Source organism: Rhinopithecus roxellana, chromosome 11, assembly GCF_007565055.1.
Source record: "Rhinopithecus roxellana isolate Shanxi Qingling chromosome 11, ASM756505v1, whole genome shotgun sequence".
In the NCBI taxonomy this organism is placed as follows: Eukaryota; Metazoa; Chordata; class Mammalia; order Primates; family Cercopithecidae; genus Rhinopithecus; species Rhinopithecus roxellana.
The window spans coordinates 137521386-137545121 of record NC_044559.1 but is presented as its reverse complement, the minus strand read 5'-3'; the positions used below and the strand labels follow the sequence as shown (position 1 = coordinate 137545121).

Sequence of the window (23736 nt, the reverse complement as noted above, 5' to 3'; positions counted from 1 at the left end):
ATCTGTTGAATTAGAATATTAATACTTCTAAAAAGTTTTATGCATTTCCAGTCTCAGAACTGTGAAGCTTTAAAGTGCATTAAGAGAAGAAAAAAACAATCTGAAGCCTTATTTTTAAGAAGGCCTTTACAAGATAAGGCAAGTTGTGTTAACTCTGCTATCTGGCCTTTTAATGAGTTACATGATTTTTAAGCATGCTGTGTTGAAAATTCATTTTGAATAACAATGGGGAAGGAAATACATAACTTGTAATTTCCATGAGCTGAATATGTAGAAGATAAACTGGTACCAAATACTGACCGAAAGTCGCTTAAGAAGAGCTGTCTGGTTACCTTTGTATACAACATCATAACATTCACTGTAGGTAATTTCATACATAAGGATTTAGTTCTGGACTGTCAGGGCAAGTTAGATGAACATCTCTGAATCAGCAATGCATGACAGGAATCACAAACCCGTACTGGTTTTGGTGAAGAAGGCAAAGGTAGTTCGTTGTCAGAGCAGGCATTACAGAAAATTTCCCCACAGTTTCTACAGTGGTGCTATTAAATAAATCAGAGGGGGAAAAAAAAAACTTTAATAAGCATTTTTGCATCCCAAATTTTGGGACTCACTTCCTACCTCCCTTACCTTTCTCTTAGAGAGTGAGAATTCCTTTTCACAAAGTTTACAATGTGTTGCTTCTTTGTCTTTCAGCCAAACCAGTCCCTAGTAGGAAGAAAATATTAATGCTCAAATTGGTAACACTAAAAATTACATGTGAAAACTTTTTCCCCAAGAACATTATTTATAGGGATAGATATATGAAGAATGGAAAATAAGTTATTTTCTTTGAGAGATGTATATATTTGTAGATAAAATATGTATGGAATTAGCCTCAAAATATTCTGGGTTGGGGAGGGGGATGTGGATTAAGTATAAAAACAAGATTGCAGCCAGGCGACAATGGCTCACACCAGTAATTCCAGCTACTTGGGAGGCTGAGGTAAGAGGATCACTTGCGGCCTAGAGTTCAAGACCAAGCTGGGTGACATAGAGTCTGTCTCTTAAAAATTGAAAAAATGAAAAATCAGGACTGCACATGATAAATACTGAATATAGGCAATGGTTCATTTTACTCTTTCTATACAGTTGTGTATGTTAGAATATACACATGTAAAAATGCTTTAAAGAGGTAAAAATCTGTTACTGATGGGAATTCTCTTCAGGAAAAGAAACTTAAAGATTAAAAGAACCTTAAAAATACTCCAACAACATTTTATTTTTTAAATGTTTGTGGGTACACAGTAGTTACGTATTTATGGGGTGCATGGGATGTTTTGATACAGGCATGCGATGTGAAATAAGCACATCATGGAGAATGGGGTATCCTAGTCCAACAATGTTTAAAGATAAATTCTCACTGTGTGAAATGCAAGAGGTTGGCATTATGTATAACTTATACCTTAAGACCCTAAAATTTGAAGAAAATTAGGGAAATCAGATATTGAAGTTCATTATTTTATAAGACCTCTTCAGGAGGCCGAGGCAGGAGGATTGCTTGAGGCCGGGAAGACTGCCCTGAGGAACAAAGACTCCATCTTTACAAAAAAATTAACCAGGCTGCGTGGCATAAGCCTATAGTTGCAGCTACTCTGGAAGCTGAGAAGGGAGAATCGCTTAAGCCCAGGAGTTTGAGGCTGCAGTGAACTATGATTGTGCCACTGCACTCGAGCCTGAGCAACAGAGTGAGACCCTGTCTCCAGAAAAAAGGCGGGGGAAAAAAGGACCTCACCTTAAGAAGTTTTACATGGCTATTTCCCTCAACTTTTATAACATTTAATAGCTGCTATGTAAACATTAGTAAAAAATGGATGTAAGTAGTCTTAGGCAGTATTTATAATAACCTGACCTTTTTTTTTTTTTTTTTTTGAAAAGAGACAAAGAGTCTCACTCTGTTGCCCAGGCTGTAGTGCGGTGGTGCAATCTCAGCTCACCGCAACCTCTGTCTCCCGAGTTCAAGTGATTCTCCTGCCTCAGCCTCCCTGTAGCTGGGATTACAGGCACACGCCACCATGCCCGGCTAATTTTTATATTTTTAGTAGAGATGGGGTTTCAAAATGTTGGCCAGGATGGTCTCAAACTCCTGATCTCAGGTGATCCGCCCACCTTGGCCTCCCAAAGTGCTGGGATTACAGGCATAAGCCACCAAGCCCAGCCTACTTGACCCATTGTTAACTAGCTTGCTTAACCAATCTTGGCTAGAAAGACCTTTTTTCCCCTGTGAAGGCAACTTTGTTAGATGATTATCAGCTTTACAATGAGAAGACCCAGATGAAGGAGGAGCCTCAATACTGACTGATTTCCTAGAACATGTTCCTAAAAGAGCCCAGACCAAAGAACCCAAGTATAACAGAAGATTCCAACTTGGACATGGAGCAACTGCAACCTATAAATTACTACTGAAGCACAGGAACCTTTATTACCTTAGAGAGAAAAATTCTCCAAGCAAGAAAGGCCCATAGACACATTTCTAAAAACATGAGTTTTCTTAAAAGACTTTTCCAAAAGCAGAATTCTTTGAAGAAAAAAAAAGACTAAGCATTCACAGATCAAGATCACAAGGTTGGCCGGGCACGATGGCTCAAGCCTGTAATCCCAGCACTTTGGGAGGCCGAGACGGGCGGATCACGAGGTCAGGAGATCGAGACCATCCTGGCTAACACGGTGAAACCCCGTCTCTACTAAAAAAGTACAAAAAACGAGCCGGGCGAGGTGGCGGGCGCCTGTAGTCCCAGCTACTCGGGAGGCTGAGGCAGGAGAATGGCGTAAACCCGGGAGGCAGAGCTTGCAGTGAGCTGAGATTCGGCCACTGCAATCCAGCCCGGGCGACAGAGCGAGACTCCAGCTCAAAAAAAAAAAAAAATCACAAGGTTAATTTCAGGTCTTTTTGTTTCACAGTCTTAATAACTAGCACTTACTGTACAGCAGAGATAATAACAGTGTTGGCTACTGCATGTGAGGAAGCCTAAGTCTCCTTACAACACAGGATTATAAGGGCTTTTTTAAACTAGATAGTTCATATCAGACAAACACCAGCAAAGAGTCAGATGGCTTGAATCATAGAATATATTTTTTTTTAATGCAGGATGGGGGCCAGGTGCAGTGACTCACACCTGTAATCCCAGCACTTTGGAGACTTTGAAAGGCCAAAGTGAGAGGCTCTCTTTAGACCAGGAGTTCAAGACCAGCCTGGGCAACATAGCAAGACCCCATCTCTAAAAAAAAAAAAAAAAAAATTAGCCAAGTGTGGTGGCATGCACCTGTAGTCCCAGCTACTTGGGAGGCTGAGGTGGGAGGATTGCTTCAACCCAGATGTTCAAGGTTATAGTGAGCTATGATTACGCCACTGCACTCCAGCTTGGGAAACAGAGGAAACTCTGTCTCTGAGGGTACAAAAAAAAAAAAAAAAAAGGCAGCAGCAGGAAGGGACCCTAAAAGATAATCTAACTTGATGAAAACCATCCAAAGGAAAGTGATTTGCCAAATGTCCCAAAGCCACCTAGTGGAAGCAGCTTGTAAGGGCATTAGGTTCAGAAACAACCTTGCTGACTTTGAGACTAGGCCTTTGGAGACTAGAACTTGAGACTAGGCCTTTGGAGACTTCTTTTCATTGAACTTACCTGCCGCCCTCCCAGGGAGAGAAGCTCACTTTAAGGTAAGCCTAGTGTGTCCCTGTGAAGGGATCTCAGACATGAGCACCTGCAGCCCTCTCATTTTACACATGAGAAAATTTAAAGCCTAGGGAGCTGAAGCTGCCTGCTCAAGGAAACAGCTATTTACCAGAAGAGCTAAGACTAGAACGGAACAACCTCTTGCTCTGCAAATAAACAGCAATTTTTCTCTGCCCAATTCCAGGATGTTAGCTGCTAGACTTACACCCCCTAGATAGGAGACTATGGGATTCTTCTCTGGAGAAACTCACTGCTACAGAGAAAAGTACTGTAAATACTAAACATAAGCAGAAGGTACCGAATAGTTCACTAATCACAGCAGATTCCTCTATGGTGAGGCCTACCAGTCTATAACAACCCACCCAACCAACATACACACAAGGTTTCCAATAACCCTTATTTGTGCCTTTTATTGAAATTGGGGGATATCACAACATTTGAGAAAACTTCAGAGAATCGATAATGAGGCTGGGTACAATGGCTTACACCTGTAATCCCACCACTTTGGGAGACTGAGGTGGGAGGATCACTTGAGCCCAGGAGTTTGAGACCAGCCTGGGCAACACAGTGAGACCCCCCCACCATCTCTAAAAAATAAAAATTAGTGGGGTGTGGTGATGCATAGCTGTGGTCCTAGCAACTCAGGAGGCTGAGGAGGGAGGATTGCTTGAACCCAGAAGTTCAAGCTTTTACAGTGAGCTATGATGGAGTCACTGCACTCCGGCCTGGGCAACAGAGACACTTTCTCTAAAAAAAAAATTTTTTAATTAAAGAAAAACATTTTTTAATGATAATATCAAACACAAAATATGACAGGATGCTATTTTTTAAAGGAAAAATGAGCAAATAATAGTCCATTGAATGTTAAAAATATGCCTGCAGAAAAAATATCCCACAGAAGGTTACACCTGAATCTAACCAAGGCTTTATTTTATTTTATTATTTAGATGGAGTCTCGCTCTGTCACCTAGACTGGAATGCAGTAGTGGGATCTCGGCTCACTACAATCTCCGCCTCCCAGGTTCAAATGATCCTCTTACTTCAGCCTTCCAAGTAGGTGGGACTACAGGTGCACACCACCATGCCTGGATAATTTTTACATTTTTAGTAGAGATGGGGTTTCACCATGTTGGCCAAGTTGGTCTCGAACTCCTGACCTCAGGTCAATCCACCTGGCTCGGACTCCCAAAGTGTTGGGATTACAGCCGTGAGCCACCGTGCTTGGCCTAATCAAGGCTTTAGATTTAACTTCCAGTTCACAGGCAACAAGTAGACAGGAACAAGTAAACACTACAAACAAACATTCAGAGAAAATCCAGAATGGGAAAAACTGTTTAGGACGGCTGTTCCAGACCCTTCAGCTGGTCAATAGCATGGAAAAGAAAAAAATCAACTCACATATGAATCCAGTTTCCACATAAAAAAACTGGGAAAAGCAGATAATATTCTGTTAAAGATAGATGTGAGTAATAAGTATAAGGCAAAACAAAGTAATAACACAAAATACAGGAGAGATACTATAAAGAGGAGAGTGCAATTGAGAAGCAGATGGGGCTTCTAAGGTACTGGTCGTGTTCTATTATCATTAACCTAAGCAGAGAAATACACAAGTTTTTGTTTTGTTTTGTTTTTTTAGAGATAGAGTTTTGTTCTTGTTGCCCAGGCTGGAGTGCAATGGCATGATCTCAGCTCACCACAACCTCCGCCTCCCGGGTTCAAGCAATTCTCCTGCCTCAGCCTCCTGAGTAGCTGGGGTTATAGGCATGTGCCACTATGCCTGGCTAATGTATTTTTAGTAGAAACAGGTTTCTCCATGTTGGTCAGGCTGGTCTCGAACTCCTGACCTCAGGTGATCTGCCCGTCTCGGCCTCCTAAAGTGCTGGGATTACAGGCGTGAGCCACAGTGCCTGGCCCCACAAGTGTTTTTAAGTTGTACTATATATGCACTCTCATATGCATATTTCACAAAACTTTTTTTAGAGTTTACATAATGATGGTTTCGGCAAATATCCATGTATCCACACATCTTTTTGTTTGTTTGTTTGTTTTTTGAGACAGAGTCTCACCCTGTTGCCCAGACTGGAGCGCAATGGTGCGATCTTTGGCTTACTGCAACCTCCGCCTCCCGGGTTCAAGCAATTCTCCTGCCTCAGCCTCCTAAGTAGCCGGGATTACAGGCATGTCCCACCACGCCCAGCTAATTTTTTCTTTTGTATCTTTAGTAGAGATGAGGTTTCACCATGTTGGCCAAGCAGGTCTCGAACTCCTGACCTTGTGGTCCACCTGCCTTGGCCTCCCAAAGTGCTGGGATTACAGGCGTAAGCCACCGCGCCGAGCCTCCACCCATCTTTTTTTTTTTTTTTTGAGACGGAATCTTGCTCTGTCACCCAGGCTGAAATGCAGTGGCATGATCTCAGCTCACTGCAACCTCCACCTCCCAGGTTCAAGTGATTCTCCTGCCTCAGCCTCCCAAGCAACTGGGACTACAGGTGTGTGCCACCTCGCTCAGCTAATTTTTGTATTTTTAATAGAGGCGGGGTTTCACCATGTTGCCCAGGATGGTCTCAATCTCTTGACCTTGTGATCCACCTGCCTTGGCCTCCCAAAGTGCTGGGATTACAGGTGCGAACCACTGCGTCCGGCCCCATCTTCTTAAAAAGTGTGAGGATATGGCCTGGCGAGGTGGCTCACACCTGTAATCCTAGCACTTTGGGAGGCTGAGATGGGCAGATCACCTGAGGTCAGGAGTTAGAGACCAGCTTTGCTAACATGGTGAAATCCTATCTCTACTAAATATATAAAAATTAGCTGGGCATGGTGGTGGGTGCCTGTAATCCCAGCTACTTGGGAGGCTGAGGCAGGAGAATTGCTTGAACCCAGGAGGGGGAGGTTGCAGTGAGCCGAGATCACGCCATTGTACTCCAGCCTTGGTGGCAGAGCAAGACTGTCTCCAAAAAAAAAAAAAAAAAGTGAGGATAAAATAAAGATATATTCAGAAACGCAAATTATTATTTTTTTCTTTTTTTAAATTTTGGTAGAGACAAGGGCTTGCTATACTACCCAGGCTGGTCTCAAACTCCTGGCCTCAAGCAATCCTCCCACCACAGGCTCTTAAAGCACTGGGGTTACAGGTATGAGCTACCATGCCCAGTCTCCAGATGTGTAAATTCTTACAACCTCTATCTTCATTCACCATTTTCAGGAAGCTACTGAAAGATGTGTTGCCCAAAATAAGGGAGTATACCAAGAGAGAAGTTATAGAATTCAGGCAAGAGGAGCTCCCACAAAGAGGGAAGGTAAAGGAAATTCTGAGAATACCAGCAAAGGGAAACATGAGCAGTAAAGTGGACAACTCTTGAAGTTGGAGGCAAGGCATCAAAGAAAAAATAATGACCTAACCAATTACCTAATATATTTTACCACGTGGAAAACTTTATCAAGAAGCTTTTTTTAATAGAGGTGTGTCAAGGTATGAGAAAACTCAAATGTTATACAACTAATTTGTTTTTAAAAAGAGAGGGGCGGCTGGGTGCGGTGGCTCACGTCTGTAATCCCAGCATTTCGGGAGGCTGAGGTGGGCGGATCACGAAGTCAGGAGTTCGAGACAAGCCTAGTCAATATGGTGAAACCCCATCTCTACTAAAAATACAAAAATCAGGTGGCACGTGCCTATAATCTCAGCTACTCAGGAGGCTGAGGCAGAAGAATCACTTGAACCTGGGAGGTGGAGGTTGCAGTGAGTCGAGATCATGCCACTGCACTTCAGCCTAGGCAACAGAGGCAGACTCCGTCTCAAAAAAAAAAAAAAAAAGAGGGCAATTATTAACTCCACAGGAAGAATAAAGCAGTTCAAGTAAGAAAACATAATCACAGTACCTGGCTCAGCAAGGAACAACATTTAAATAGTCATAATAAAAAATTCAGAGTAGGGGCTAGACGCAGTGGCTCACACCTGTAATCCCAGCACTTTGGGAGGCCGAGGCAGGTGAATCACCTAAGGTCAGGAGTTTGTGACCAGCCTCGCCAACATGGCGAAACTGTCTCTACTAAACATACAAAAATTAGCCAGGTGTGGTAGGACACACCTGTAGTCCCAGCTACTCGGGAGGCTGAAGCAGAAGAATCGCTTGAACCCGGGAGGCAGAGGTTGCAGTGAGCCGAGATCGTGCCACTGCACTCCAGCCTGGGTAACAGAGCGAGACCCTGTCTCAAAAAAAAAAAAGAAAAGAAAAAAACTAGCTGGGCTTGGTGGCAGGTGCCTGTAATTCCAACTACTGGGGAGGCTGAGGCAGGAGAATCACCGAACCCTGGAGGCAGAGGTTGCAGTGAGCTGAGATCATGCCATCGCACTCTAGCCTGGGTGAAGAAGCAAGACTCCGTCTCAAAAAAATATATAGAATAAGACAGGTGTGGTGGATCATGCTTGTAATCCCAGCACTTCAGGAGGCCAAGACCGGAGGACTGCCTGAGGACAGGAGTTCAAGACCACTCTAGACAACACAGCAGATACTGTCTCTACAAAAAATGTAAAAATTAGCCAGGCAAGGTGGCACGCACCTGTGGTCCCAGCTACTCAGGAGGCTGAGGCAAGAGGACAGCTTAAGCCCAGGAGTGTGAGACTGCAGTGAACTATGATTGTGCCAGTGCACTCCAGCCTGGGCAACACAGCAAGACCCCATCTCAAACAAAATAATAAATAAAATAACATAAATAAAATATATATATAAAGTAAATGAATGCCACAAAAAACTTTACTTAATTATACTGGGAGACCGGAAAGACGAAAATGAGAGTGAGCAAAACTCTACATCCACCATATGAAGAAGTTAATATATAAGTCTAAAACTGCTGAATCAATAGCAAATAGTACATACTGAATATTAGTTAGAAACACAGGGATAAATGCCAGAAGAAACAGCTAAAAAACTGAAAGTAGCTCCCTTTGGGTGGCAGGAGCTAGGGCAGATAAAGGACAAGGGAGTGAAGAACAAGAGACTGCTACCATCATCGTTATTATTATTATTTATATTATTTGGTGCTAAATCTTCTTAGTATTATTTTTTAAAAATGTTTTGCATGTAACATTTTTTTGTCACCCAGGCTGGCGTGCAGTAGCACGATCAAGGCTCCCTGCAGCCTCAACCTCCCAGGTTCAAGCAATCCTCCCACCTCAGCCTCCCAAGTAGCTGAGACTACAGACCTGGCTAATTTTTTCTTATTATTTAGTAGAAACAAGGTCTATGTTGCCCAGGCTGGTCTTGAACTCCTGGCCACAAGCAATCCTCCTGCCTCGGCCCCTCCAAGTGCTGGGATTACTGGTGTGAACCACCACACCCAGTATCATGTAACACTTCTTGATTTTAAAAAATGAAGTTGTTGGGTAGGAAGCCACCTGTCACTGAAGTGATCACACAGACACTGTCCTTTCTTCTATGCTGTAGCAAGGATTCAGACACATTCACAACCATACTGGTAAACTGTACCAACCACTTTCACTCACATGTATTAACCTACTCGATATTCAGAGCAACCCTAGGCAGAATCATCAGCCTATTTCAGAAGAGGAAGCTGAGGCTCAATAAGGATACATGACTTGCTGAAAGTAAAAGAACTAGTAAGTAATAGACTGGCATAGGAACTCAAGATTCTCAAGTTCATAGGCAATTTCACTCTATCATGCCATACTTTGTAGGAAAGTAAAATTATTTCTAAGGTCAGTTTCTTTCTTTTTTTTTTTTTTTTTTTGAGATAGAGTCTTGTTCTGTTGCTCAGGCTGGAGTGCAATGGCGTGATCTCTGCTCATTGCAACCTCCACCATCTGGGCTCAAGCAATTCTCCTGCCTCAGCCTCCTGAGTAGCTGGGATTACAGACGCCCACTACCACGCCTGGCTAATTTTTGTATTTTCAGTAGAGATGGGGTTTCACCACGTTAGCCAGGCTGATATCAAACTCCTGACCTCAAATGATCCACCTGCCTCGGCCTCCCAAACAGCTGGGATTACAGGTGTAAGCCACTGCACCCGGCCTCTAAGGTCAGTTTCTAAAGGAATGTTATTAATAATGTGACTCTAGGGGTACAGGGAAGAGATGAACTCCCAGCATCCAAGCTCCTCATTCAGTGCTTTGGCCTCTATATATCCTGGGATTCATCAATAATACATTAGATTCACACAGGGCTTTACCTTCCACTGGAGACTTTCACATACCTTCCCAGTTTAGGAAAACGTTCTACTCACCTGCAATGCTTTGTTGGCTTCTTTTATGTCTTCAATTTTAAGTTTTGACCTAAAAAGATTACAAATAGGTCCAAATTTCAGTACACATATTTAAATATAGAACATTCAGTATTTCAGTAGGTATTGGTATTTCATAGGATACAAAATTATGTATAGTATATGATCTTTATGGTCTTCTCTGGCTAGTGGAATATTTCATATTCTCCTATATTTTCTAAATGTCCTAAAGCAAAAATATTTTAGGTTTAAAACTTGCTTTTTAAGAAATACTGGCATTTTCATGTGATCATGACAATATTAATAGCTATCATTTATTGTAGGTTTACTATGTGCCTTTGCAGGCATAATCTCGTGTAATCTATACAAAAACCTATTTTAAAGATGAAGAAATGTCTGATGAAGTTTAGTCACTTGTAAGAGGTCACAGAGCTGGCAACTGGGGGAGCTAGGATTCAAACCCTTGTCTGTGACCAAGGTAAAAGGGCACATGCTAACCATTATGCACGCTATTTCTCTAGCAAATACAGAAGTGCTAAGGAAGAAAATACTGTGAGCCAGGCGTGGTGGCTCAGCACTTTGGGGGGCCAAGGCGGGTGAATCATCTGAGTTCAGGAGTTTGAGACCAGCCTGGTCAATATACAGTGAAACTCCATCTCTACTAAAAATACAAAAATTAGCTGGAAATAGTGGTACACGCCTGTAGTCCCAGCTACTCGGGAAGGTGAGGCAGGAGAATCGCTTAAACCCAGGAGGCAGAGGTTTCAGTGAACCAAAATCACAGCACTGCACTCCAGCCTGGGTGACAGAGCGAGACGCCATCTCTCAAAAAAAGCAACAAAAAAGAAAATACTGTGGAAGACATAGCTGCAAATACTTTTCCACTTTTTTGATGGAGTTTCGTTCTGTTACCCAGGCTGCGGTACAGTGGCACGATCTCAACTCACTGCAACCTCCACCTCGTAGGTTCAGTTTCTTGAGTAGCTGGGATCAGAGGCACCCGTCACCACTCCCAGACTAATTTTTGTATTTTTAGTAGAGAGAAGGCTTTACCATGTTGGCCAGGTTGGTCTCGAACTCCTGACTTCAAGTGATCCGCCCGTCTTGGCCTCTCAAAGTGCTGGGACTACAGGTGTGAGCCACCAAGTCTGGCACTTTTCCACCTTTTGAAAATATGTATGTTGGGCCAGGTGCAGTCACTCATGCCTGTAATCCCAGCACTTTGGGAGACGGAGGTGAGCAGACCACCTGAGGTCAGGAAGGAGTTCAAGACCAGCCTGGCCAACATGGGTGAAACCCCATCTCTACTAAAAATACCAAAAAAATTAGCTGGGCGTGGTGAGGGGCGCCTGTAATCCCAGCTACTCGGGCGGCTGAGGCAGGGAGAATCACTTGGACCGGGGAAGCAGAGGTTGCATTGAGCCGAGATTGTGCCAATGAGCTCCAGCCTGGGCAACAGAGCAAGACACCACCTCAAAAAACAAGAAAAAGAAAAAAGAAAATACATATATTAGAATCAACTTACTACCAAGTCGTATAACTTTTTTTTTTAAGACGGAGTTTTGCTCTTTCACTCAGGCTGGAGTGAACTCGCAAGATCTCGGCTCACTGCAACCTCTGCCCCCAAGGTTCAAGCGATTCTCCTGCCTCAACCTCCCGACCAGCGGGGATTGTAGGCACCCGCCACCACACCCAGCTAATTTTTGTATTTTTTGTAGAGATGGAGTTTTGCCATGTCGGCCAAGCTGTTCTCAAACTCCTGACCTCAGGTGATCCACCCACCTCGGCCTCCCAAAGTGCTAGGATTACACGTGAGCCACCATGCCCAGCCTGAATTGGTATAATTTAATTTTTTTTCTTCTTTAAAAAATAAAATACATATGTTAATGAAAATGCAAATTATAAAAAACAGTAATTACCTGTGATCCCATTACCCAGAGGTAATGGGATCTTCTCTACACATCTGTGGATATATTTTAAATGGAATAATTATCTACATAGTTTTCCATAACCAGCTATTTTCACAATATATCCTGAACAGCTTGCAGCTACTGACTTGTTACTGAGTATCTGCCATATCATTATAGTAAATGGTTACTTGGTATATACAATGAAAAAGAATATAAAATCGTTTATATAATTATTATCTACTGTTAATCTTTTAACGTGTTTCAAATTTTTCACCACAAAAGTTGTTTATTAAAATTACAATGACTAGTTCAGGCACGGTGGCTCCTACCTGTAATCCCAGCACTTTGGGATGCCGAGGTGGGCAGATCACTTGAGGTCAAGAGTTCCAGACCAACATGGTGAAACCTCATCTCTACCAAAAACACAAAAATTAGCCAGGCATGGTGGTATGCACCTGTAGTCCCAGCTACTCAGGTGGCTGAGGCAGGAAAATCGCTTGAACCTGGAAGGCATAGGTTGCAATGAGCCAAGATCACACCACTGCCTTCCAGCTTGGGCAATAGAGCGAGACTCTTGTCTCCAAAAAAAAAAAAAAAAGCAAACAACAACAACAAAATTGGAATGACTAAAACATCAGTATTAATTCTCTTATAAATGAAATTCCTGAATCAAATGATATATCAGATACTAAAGCCTCTACAACTGAAGCAGAACATTAAAAATCTGCTTTGCCCTATAAAATGCTCTGCATTCCAAGACATAAAAATGAAGTGTGAGTCTTTCACCCACCTCATATTGACTCTTACGGTGGAAATAATCAATGTAAAACTACACACTGTAAAAATACTGACATAATAATCACATTTTCTTGGCTAAATTCACATCTACAAAATGTGCCTCAGGAAAACTGACTCTGTTGGGAATAGTGGCCACAACAGTGATGATTTAATTGTGCTATACAGAAAAATTGAATATGGAATTAAAGTGGCTTAATGGTATTCACCACAGAAAATGTTTTCTTGGCTGGGCACAGTGGCTCACGCCTGTAATTCCAGCACTTTGGGAGGCCAAGGCAGGCGGATAACCTGAGGTCAGGAGTTCGAGATCAGCCTAGCCAACATGGTAAAACCCTGTCTCTACTAAAAATACAAAATTACCCAGGAGTGATGGCACACACCTGTAACCCCAGCTACTCTGGAGGCTGAGGCAGGAGAAACACTTGAATCCAGGAGGCAGAGGTTGCAGTGAGCCAAGATCATGCCACTGCATGCCAGCCTGGACGACAGAGCGACACTCGGTCTCATGCCCTGTCTGGGAAATACTTTTTTAGGAAAATTTACTGGTATTGATAGATTTCTGATTTAAATGCCCTTATTCATAAATATGGACTCAAAAAAGCCTCTCTATGATACATATTGCCTAAGTGTCCTAAAGAAAGGAGCATCAACTACAATTCCAATAACCATAATGTACAAGAATACCTTCTCAGCCAGGCATACATAATGTACAAGAATACACTTCTCCCAGGTGGCTCACGCCTGTAATCCCAGCACTTTGGGAGGCCAAGGTGGGTGGATCACTTGAGATCAGGAGTTCGAGACTAGCCTGATCAACATCGTGAAATCCCACTTCTACTAAAAATACAAAATTAGCCAGGTGTGGTGGCGCACATCTGTAATCCCAGCTACTCGGGAGGCTGAGGCAGGAGATTTTGTATATATGTATATACTTATACGTATATATTTACATATATACATATATATAAATATATATAGTAGTAGTACCAGCTACTCAGGAGGCTGAGACAGGAGAATTACTTGAACCCGGGAGGCGGAGGTTGCAGTGAGCCAAGATTGCGCCACTGCACTCCAGCCTAGGTGACAGAGCAACTCTGTCTCCAAAAAAAGAGATAGACTTGGAAGGCTTTAAACATTGACTGTTCTTCTGAGTAATTACCATTCTTCTGTATAATTACAGTAGACTGTCTAATTTAATAATTAAGGAAATGAAAATAAGCCTGAAAGGAAATACATACATATATGTATATATATGTATGCATGTGTATACATATATACATATTCTCCTGTCTCAGCCTCCGAAGTAGCTGGGACTACAGGCACATGCCACCATGCCCGTCTAATTTTTGTATTTTTAGTAGAGATGGGGTTTCGCCATGTTGGCCAGGCTGCCCTCGAACTCCTGACCTCAAGTGATCTGCTCACCTCAGCCTCCTAAAGTTCTGGGATTACGGGCGTGAGCCACAGCACCTGGCCCAAATCTATCTTTTTATAAGAATTCTTCAGGCCACGTGTGGTGGCTCACGCCTGTAATCCCAACACTTTGTGAAGCTGAGGAGGCAGGAGGATCATTTGAGCCCAGGAGTTTGAGACCAGCCTGGGCAACAGAGTGAGACCCCACCTCCATATAAAATATATAAATAAAAATGTAAAAAAGAATCCTTCGAGTTGGATGTAGTGGCTGACACCTGTAATATTAATGCTTTTGGAAGCCAAAGTGAGAGGACTGCTTGAGGCCAGAAGTTTGAGACCAGCCTTAGGCAACACAGTGAGACTCTGTCTCTATTTAATTTTTTAAAAAAATAATCTTTCAGGTCAGGCACAGTGGCTCACGCCTGTAATCCCGGCAGTTTGGGAGGCCAAGGCAGGAGGATCACGAAGTCAGGAGATCAAGACCATCCTGGCTAAAACTATGAAATCCCATCTCTACTACCAAAATACAAAAAAAATTAGCCAGGTGTGGTGGCAGGCGCCTGTGGAGGCTGAGGCAGGAGAATGGTGTGAACCCAGGAGGTGGAGCTTACAGTGAGCCAAGACAGCACCACTGCACTCCAGCCTGGGCAACAGAGCAAGACTCCATCTCGGAAAAGAAAAAAAAAAAAAAACAACAATAATAATCTTTCAATAATAAGCTGGTAAGAGTAAATATTTCACTTTTCAAACCCAGTAAGTAGAGGTTGCAGTGAGCCCAGATCACACCACTGCACTCCAGCCTGGGTGACAGAGTAAGACCCTGCCTCAAATAAATAAATAAATAAATAAATAAATAAATAAATAAAGGCAACAGCAAGACATTTATATGATCATGCCTGTAATACAACTATAAAGTCTCTATTAAGTATGAAGTGAGGGGCTGGGCGTGGTGGCTCATGCCTGTAATCCCAGCACTTTGGGAGGCCAAGGTGGGCAGATCACCTGAGGTCAGGAGTTCAAGACTAGCCTGGCCAACATGGTAATAATGCTATCTCTACTAAAAATTAGCCGGGTGTGGTGGCGCGCACCTGTAATCCCAGCTACTCAGGAGGCTGGGGCAGAAGAATCACTTGAACCCAGGAGGCAGAGGTTGCAGTGAGCTGAGATAGCACCACTGCATTCCAGCCTGGGTGACAAAAGCAAAACTCTCTCTCACACACACACAGAAAAGTATTAGTTGGGGAATGGGTGAAAAGTAACACCCTAGGTTTACTTTTAATATTCCTAGGTTTACTATTCCATTGTTTTAATATTAAACCATTATGATCTTAGTAAATGCAAAGATGTTTATTTTTTTATTGGGAGGATTGCTCACTGTTGAGTGTCTAGCACTTAGTACAGTGCCTGGCACATAGTAGAAGCTCAGTGTCTGTCAATAAATAAATGGAAAATAAGGTAATAAGCACTTTGCACAGGGTCTGCCTCAAAGTGCTCAATAAATAGACACTAGATTGGAATTGAAATCTTGCTTATCAGAACCACAATGCAAATTGTTCTTTGAAAAGCTCTAAAGACAAAAACAGCTTTATCTTTTTGAGATCTAATATTTCCTTTTGTGGTTCTAATGAATTACTCCTTATGTCCTTGGAAACTGGTTGCATTATCTCTTAATGGAATCCCACCTTTAGCAACTAAGTCTCCATTCTAGTATGATTTCTACTTAATTGAATATATACAAATGACATATATGTCCATATAACTAATTCTATCTAAATCAATGACAAGATGTTTACAGATAGAATTGTTTGAGGTTAGCTAAACTTTGGGGATTAATACTCAGGAGAAGGGAAGTACTTGCTTTTTTATCTTAAACCTTTTTGTGCTATTTGAATGTTCTAATCATATAAAACATCAAAGAGATTTATATCGGTGATGAGATTATGAGACATTGTAGCTTTCTTATTTTTACTTTCCCGTATTTAAAAAAGTGGGCTGGGCACAGTAGCTCACACCTGTAATCTCAGCACTCTGAGAGGTTGAGGCGGGATGATGTCTTGAGCCCAGGAGTTCAAGACCAGCCTGGGCAACATAGCAAGATCCTAACTCTACAAAAAATAAAAAAAAAAAAATTAGCCAGGCAAGGTGGTGTGCGTCTGTGGTCCCAGCTACTCCAGAGGCTTGAGATAAGAAAACAGCCTGAGCCTGAGAGATCAAGGATGCAGTGAGCTGTGACTGCGTCACTGCACTCCAGCCTGGGCAACTTGAGAGAAAGACTTGTTTCAAAACAAATAAAAATAAATAAAAAAAAATTAAAGTGACTATACTTTTTAAATGTGGCAGTGGTACATTCAATACTAAATTAAACCTTTTTGAGCTTATTCCAAATATCTGGTAGTATGTTCCATCAGGCACAAAGCTGCTAACCCAAAACACAGACCATGGGGAAATAAAGGAAAATGTGGCTGGGAACAGTGACTCACACCTGTGATCCCAGCATTTTGGGAGGCTGAGGTGGGAAGATTGCTTGAGGTCAGGAGTTTGAGACCAGCCTGGGCAACATGCAAGACCCCACCCATCTCTATAAAAAATAAAAATTAGTAGGGCATGATGGTGCATGCCTGTAGTCTCAGCTACTTGGTAAGCTGAAAGGTGAAAGGGTTGCTTGAGCCCAGGAGGTCAAGGCTGCAGTGAGTTATGATTGTACCACTACACTCCAGCCTAGGCGAGACCCTGTCTTTGAAAAAAAAAAGGAAATGTGAGAAAGGCAGAACACCACTTCTCCATCTTGTCTTTACAGGATCCCAATGACATTTTACTTCAACAAAGCCAAACTGTATGAAGTTAAGCCCTGTCTCCAGGAGGCATGAAACCACCTCTACTTCTCATGCTGCTGGCTTCTTCTCACAACAATCTGAAAGACAGCTCCCTGGATATTTTGAAACCTCAGCTTCTGTTTTTCTGAGAAAAATATATTAATAACTTCTGAATTCTCTGATATTGAAGAAATTGAACAAGAGTGTTAGTTTTCATCTATTGGGAAATATTCAAAGCTAAGTCTACTAAAATGAGTAAAACTTTAAATATAATCTCTCTAGTCTAGTCTCATTTTTAAATCTTTATAGTTTTTGTTTTGTTTAATAGTTCATATCTTTCTCTTTTTTTTTTTTTTTCTTTTGAGACAGAGTCTTGCTCTGTCGCCAGGCTGGAGTCAGCTCACTGCAACCTCCACCTCCTGGGTTCAAGCGATTTTTGTGCCTCAGCCTCCCAAGTAGCTGGGATTACAGGCACACGCCACCACAAGCAGCTAATTTTTGTATTTTTAGTAAAGACAGGGTTTCACCATATTGGCGAGTCTGGTCTTGAACTCCTGACCTCATGAACCGCCCACCTTGGCCCAGAATTACATAGTGCTGGGATTACAGGCGTGAGCCACCGCGCCCTGCCTAGTTCATATCTTTCCTGTATTTAAACTTTTCTGCCTAATAGATCTGGCACACTTATATCTTTTATAAAAGTCAATAATGACTACTTAGTTGAAGGAAAAAAGAAATTACTCGCTAAGTTTGTTGCCGAGTTCTTGAAGAGCTTGCTCTTGTTCATGATATATTTTTTTCAACTGCTGATTTTCATCCTGGAGGTTAAGGAACTCCTTCAGAACAATAAAAGACAGAAAATGCAATTTAAAAGAAAGAAACAAGAAACTCCAGATTGTATATATACCATTAATCAGAAACAAACATCCTTTAGCTTTTTAAAAGAAACAAATTGTGTCCAAAGCTCTTTCCTAGCTGCTCTATGTATCAACTATTTTCCGTTTACTTAATCTCTTCACTGATATTTTTTAAGATGACTAGTATATCCATTTCCTTGGTATAATGTAAATTATAATTTATCTTTTTAAATAAGTTAACATTTGTCAAGATAGAATTTTTAAAGTTTTACCACTATTTACTTTTTTAAGACTAATGATTTGTTGAGTCTCATTTCTAAGATGAGATAAGGCATCTTTCTCCTTTTGAAGATCTTCCTGCAAAGTCTGCCTCCATTCCTTCTCAATCTTCAAGTCAGTTTCCAGTTGCACCCTTGAATGACAAATAACACACAGAAGCTCAGTGCTATTTCTCACATGACAGTTGTTATGTATTCTTTACTAAAATCACCCTTTTGGTTTACTACTTTGGCCTTTGTAATGCATTTTTCAGACATTTTCTTTCACAAATATTTTTCGGTAAACAAGTTCAGCAGCACAGGGTTTTCCAATCACAAAATATTGACTCATTTGCCAGCCATGAAACAATCCTTGCTAAACCATTTACATCATTAATTAATTCCATAGACATAAATATTGCATAAGCACAGAAAATGCCTTGGAAAGGCAAACATCATAATATTAAAACTGGTTACATCTTGGGAATAGAACTAAGAGGAGGAATGTAAGATTCTAATTGTCTTACACTTCTATGCCATGTGAAAAATTTTACAAAAAACTTTATTCCAATGTAAGAATTATAGCAATTGCTAAATCAGTTTAAATTCAGTAACGGCAAAATCAGCCCTGTTGCAGAGTGCTAATTTGCAAATTACTATTGGAAGCTGAGCAATTACATGAAAGACCTAAAACCAAGCAGACATTGGGGGAAAGTCCACACTGCCTGGAAATGCCAATTCTGAAAGCATTCCTGCAATCTTCTTCTTCTTCTTCTTTTTTTTTTTTGAGACAGGGTCTTGCTATGTTGCCAGGCTGGACTCAACTCCTGGGCTCAAGTGATCCTCCCACCTCAGTCTCTCAGCATCTGAGACTATAGGCCTGCCACCAAAACTCCTGAATTATTCTAAAGGTGCTAGCTGGCAAAGAAACATAGTTGAATTTCCACATTTTAAGCTGACTAAAAAAAAGAACACAAATCACTTCCATGATTATTCCTCATAAACAGTTATAATAAGTGAGGCATTTATCTACTAACAATACTACGGTTACTAATACTTTATATTTTAATTGCAACATTATAATGTTGAGTACATTATTTTAATATTTTTGTGTTAATATTTAGATTAGTTTTTATTTCCTAATAGTTAGCATTTCCATATACAGACATATATTTTCCAGTGGAATAAATTTTAGATTTTGTAATTCAGGTTGAGGAGAAGAATACCTGAAAATGGAATTTACAAATTATCGATAAATACTATTTTACTACAAATTTAAAATTTGAACAGTATCTCTTCAACTGTTATTTCCTTACAACATTGACAAGAAAAAAAAACTGATTCCCACTGGGGCCACTGTCTGTGTGAAGCCTGCACATTCTCTCCATGTCTGTGTAAGTCTTCTCCAGGTACTCCAGTTTCCTCCCAGATCCCAAAGATGTGCACATTAGATGAACTGGCATTATCTACATTGTCCCAGCCTGAGTGTGGGTGTGTTTGGGTACATCCTGTGATGGAATAGTGTCCTGTGGAAGACTGGTTCCCACTGGGTGCCCAACTTGCCAGAATAGGCGCCAGCCACCAGTGAGCCTGAACTGTAATAACTGGGCAAAGAATGAGCTTACTCGTTTTTATTCATCTTTCCTTAAATGTATGTATAACTCACGTTTATTTCAATATTTAATACTAGAAGACCAGAAGGTCTTTAGTTAGCAATTTAGTGATTTTTTTGTGAAAATAATTATGCAGTAGAAACTTAACTCTTCTTCATATCAAGTAGCCTATGATAAAACTGGTTTCATTTAGCATCATTTCACTCAGTCAGAGTTTCCAAGAACCTGTCAATGACATTAAGTGAGGATTTACTGTGTATGTTACATAATGTGAGAACTTACTGTGTATGTTACAAACACTGAAGTAACCAAAGCACACAGTACCCTGTTTATTGGCCTCATCATCCAGAATCAGAAAAAAAGTGAATGAAAAAGCAAAGGAAATTTTTGTTTTTAAGTTATATACATATATTGTCAGAATACATGTTGAATACTGAAGGCAAAAACCATAAAAGGAAAAAAGGAAGATGTACCAGGCATGGTGGCTCATGCCTGTAATCCCAAAATTTGGGGAGGCCAAAGCGGGCAGATCTCTTGAGGCCAGGAGTTCAAGACCAGCCTGCCCAACATGGTGAAACCCCATTTCTACTAAAAATACAAAATTTAGCCGGGTGTGCTGGTGTCCGCCTGTAATTCTACTACTTGGGAGGCTGAGGCAGGAGAATCGCTTGGACCCGGGAGGCGGAGGTTGCAGTAAGCCAAGATCTCACCACTGTACTCCAGCCTGGGTGACAGAGCAAGACTCCATCTCAAAAAAAAAGAAAAAGAAAAAGTAAGATGTAAGTACATAAAGAATTAAAATGTCTAAATAAAAACCACTATAATCAACATTTTAAACTAAACAATAAACTTAGAAAAAATTTTCAGGCTGGGCACAGTGGCTCATGCCTGTAACTCCAGCACTTTGGGAGGCCGAGGCAGGCGGATCACCTGAGGTCAGGAGTTCGAGAACAGCCTGGCCAACATGGTGATACCCTGTCTGTACTAAAAATACAAAAATTAGCCAGGCGTGGTGGCACACACATTTAATCCCAGCTATTCAGGAGGCTGAAGCACGAGAATTGCTTGAACCTTGGAGGCAGGGGTTGCAGTGAGCTAAAATCGCACCACTGCACTCCAGCCTAGGCAACAGAGTGAGACTCTAAAATATATATATATATGGTTCATGCCTGTAATCCCAGCACTTTGGGAGGCTGAGATAGGCAGATCACAAGGTCAGGAATTCGAGACCAGCCTGGCCAACATGGTGAAACCCTGTCTCTACTAAAAACACAAAAACTATCTGGGCATGGTGGCAGGTGCCTGGAATCTCATCTACTCAGGAGGCTGAAGCATGAGAATTGCTTGCACCCAGGAGGTGGAGGTTGCAATGAGCTGAGATCGCGCCACTGCACTCCAGCCCGGGTGACCAAAAAAAAAAAAAAAAAAAAAAAAAAAAATTGGGTTATCACTACAGAATAAGTTGCATTACTGCAGAATATCAGATTGTCTTACCCATGCTTTTGTCAAACACTAGAAAGGTAATTCAGTAACAGAGTACCAGAGTTTCAAGACTATTCTACTGAAGGGCCAAGTATCCCAGTCGTGTTCTTCATGTGCTTCATTTGACAAGGCACAGAGACTTACACAACAAACCCAGGGCAACATTAATAAATCTGATGACTTAAATGCTCCTTGTAACTTAAAATTAAGAGGAATTTTTTTTTTCTGAATGTTTTGGGGTTTTTGTTTTTAGAGACAAGAACTCACTCTGTCACCCAGCAGGCTGAAGTTTAGTGGCACAATCACAGCTCACAGCAACCTTGAACTCCTGGGCTCAAGCAATCCTTTTGCCTCAGCCTGCCGAGCAGCTGGGGCTACAGGTGTGTGCCACAACACTCAGCTAATTTTTTCTTTCTTTCTTTCTTTTTGTAGGGACAGCGTCTCATTATGTTGCTCAGGCTGGTCTTCAACTCCTGGCGTCAAGCAATCCTCTCGCCTCAGCCTCCTAAAGCGCTGGGATTACAACCATGTGCCACCACGCCCGGCCCTGCTTTTGGCTTTGGAAGTGGATTTCAGTTTCACAGTTTTCACAGTGTAGAAATAATATGGATTTTCTTTTTTTTTTTTTTTTTTTTTTTTTTTTGAGACGGAGTCTTGCTCTGTCGCCTAGGCTGGAGTGTAGTGGCGCGACCTCGACACACTGCAACTTCCGCCTCCCGGGTTCAAGCGATTCTTCTGCCACAGCCTTCTGAGTAGCTGGGATTACAGGCGCCCGCCACCACGACTGGCTAATTTTTAAAAAATTTTTAGTAGAGGCCGGGCGCGGTGGCTCAAGCCTGTAATCCCAGCACTTTGGGAGGCCAAGACGGGTGGATCACGAGGTCAGGAGATCGAGACCATCCTGGCTAACACGGTGAAACCCCATCTCTACTAAAAATACAAAAACTAGCCGGGCGAGGTGGCGGGCGCCTGTAGTCCCAGCTACTCAGGAGGCTGAGGCAGGAGAATGGCGTAAACCCGGAAGGCGGAGCTTGCAGTGAGCTGAGATCTGGCCACTGCACTCCAGTCCGGGCAACAGAGTGAGACTCCACCTCAAAAAAAAAAAAAAATTTTTAGTAGAGATGGGGTTTTACCATGTTAGTCAGGCTGGTCTCGAACTCCTGACCTCGTGATCCACCTGCCTCAGCCTCTCAAAAGTTCTAGGATTATAGGTGTGAGCCACCAGGCTCAGCCTGTAGGTTTTTAACCACAGTAATGTTCCCTGGCCTAAAGCCAGGGAATTCTACATATTAATTCCTCAAATTCCTCAAATTATTATATTTGTGGTAGATTTAAATGGAGTACAGAATTCTGATTCTGGAAAAGATGAAGTAAGCACATTATTCCCTATCCCTCCAACTAAGTACAGTTAAAAACTCTGGACATTATATGTAAAACATACATAAGAAGACTCCAAGGCCAAGCACAGTGGCTCACGCCTGTAATCCCAGCACTTTGGGAGGCCCAGATAGGCGGATCACCTGAGGTTGGGAGTTCAAGACCTGCCTGGCCAACATGGAGAAACCCCGTCTCTACTAAAAATACAAAATTAGCCAAGCATGGTGGCACATGCCTGTAATCCCAGCTACTTGGGAGGCTGAGGCAGGAGAAAAGCTTGAACCCGGGAGGCGGAGGTTGCAGTGAGCCGAGATCACACCATTGCACTCCAGCCTAGGCGACAAGAGTGAAACTCCACCTCAAAACAACAACAACAAAAGAAGACTTCAGAAAGTAAAGAGAAGATGTCTGATCAGCTAGGAACTCCAGGAATCAAACAACAACATGGTGATGAGCTACCTCAGGTTTCTTTTTGTCTCACATATAGCTGATTAGGTGTTGATGAAGCCCTCAACTCATTAAATACTAATGGGCATAGACCAAAAAAAGCCCCAAGAAGAGCTGTTCCCATGCCAAAGGGCCAGGATATAGCCTAGCAAGACAGAAAACTTTGGATAATAAATGCCCTATTCCAGAAAAACATCTGAGAAAAAACCCATGCCCCTGCAACAAACCTCAGTCAGCAAAAGCTGAGTGAGAAGCCTGGATTTCTACTCTTGCCTGGCAATGATGAGGTAACCTTCTTGCACCCTGCTGTGGTAGTATCAGAAAATGCCAAGTGGGAGCCTGAACCTTCCTAACCCCCAGCAGTAATAAGGCATCTGTTATGGTTTGAATGTTTGTCCTCTTCAAAACTCACATTAAAACTTAATGCCCAGTTTAACAATATTAAGAGGTAAGGCCTTGCCGGCACAGTGGCTCACGCCTGTAATCCCAGCACTCTCGGAGGGCAAGGCAAGCGGATCACTTGAGGTCAGGAGTTTGAGACCAGCCTGGTCAACAAGGTGAAACCTCATCTCTACAAAAAACACAATTAGCCAGGTGTGGTGGTGTGTGCCTATAGTCCCAGCTACTAGGGGTGCTGAGGCAGGAGGATTGCCTGAACTGGGGAGGTCAAGGCTGCAGTAAGCTGAGATCGTATAACTGCACTCCAGCCTGGGCAACAGAGCCAGACCTTGTCTCAAAAAAAAAAAAAAACCGGTGAGCCCTTTAAGAGGTAATTGGCTCATGAGGTCTCTGCCTTCATGAATGAATTAACAGGTTAATGGA

The 23736-nt window shown here is 42.1% G+C and overlaps 1 protein-coding gene across 5 annotated transcripts in view; it reads right to left on the bottom strand.

The window, feature by feature from the left end:
• Positions 1–339: 339 nt before the first annotated feature.
• The window catches only part of RUFY2 (RUN and FYVE domain containing 2), a 61384-nt gene continuing 37987 nt past the window's right edge, over positions 340–23736 (bottom strand). For all 5 annotated transcript variants that reach the window (XM_010375249.2, XM_030941540.1, XM_030941538.1 and 2 more), the window contains exons 14-18: positions 18021–18150; positions 17623–17717; positions 9951–9999; positions 631–708; positions 340–542 (exon numbers count right to left, since the gene is read on the bottom strand). In XM_010375249.2, coding sequence (XP_010373551.1) covers positions 399–542; positions 631–708; positions 9951–9999; positions 17623–17717; positions 18021–18150 — 496 coding nt within the window. In that variant the 3' untranslated portion in view covers positions 340–398. The remainder of the gene's footprint in view (positions 543–630; positions 709–9950; positions 10000–17622; positions 17718–18020; positions 18151–23736) is intronic.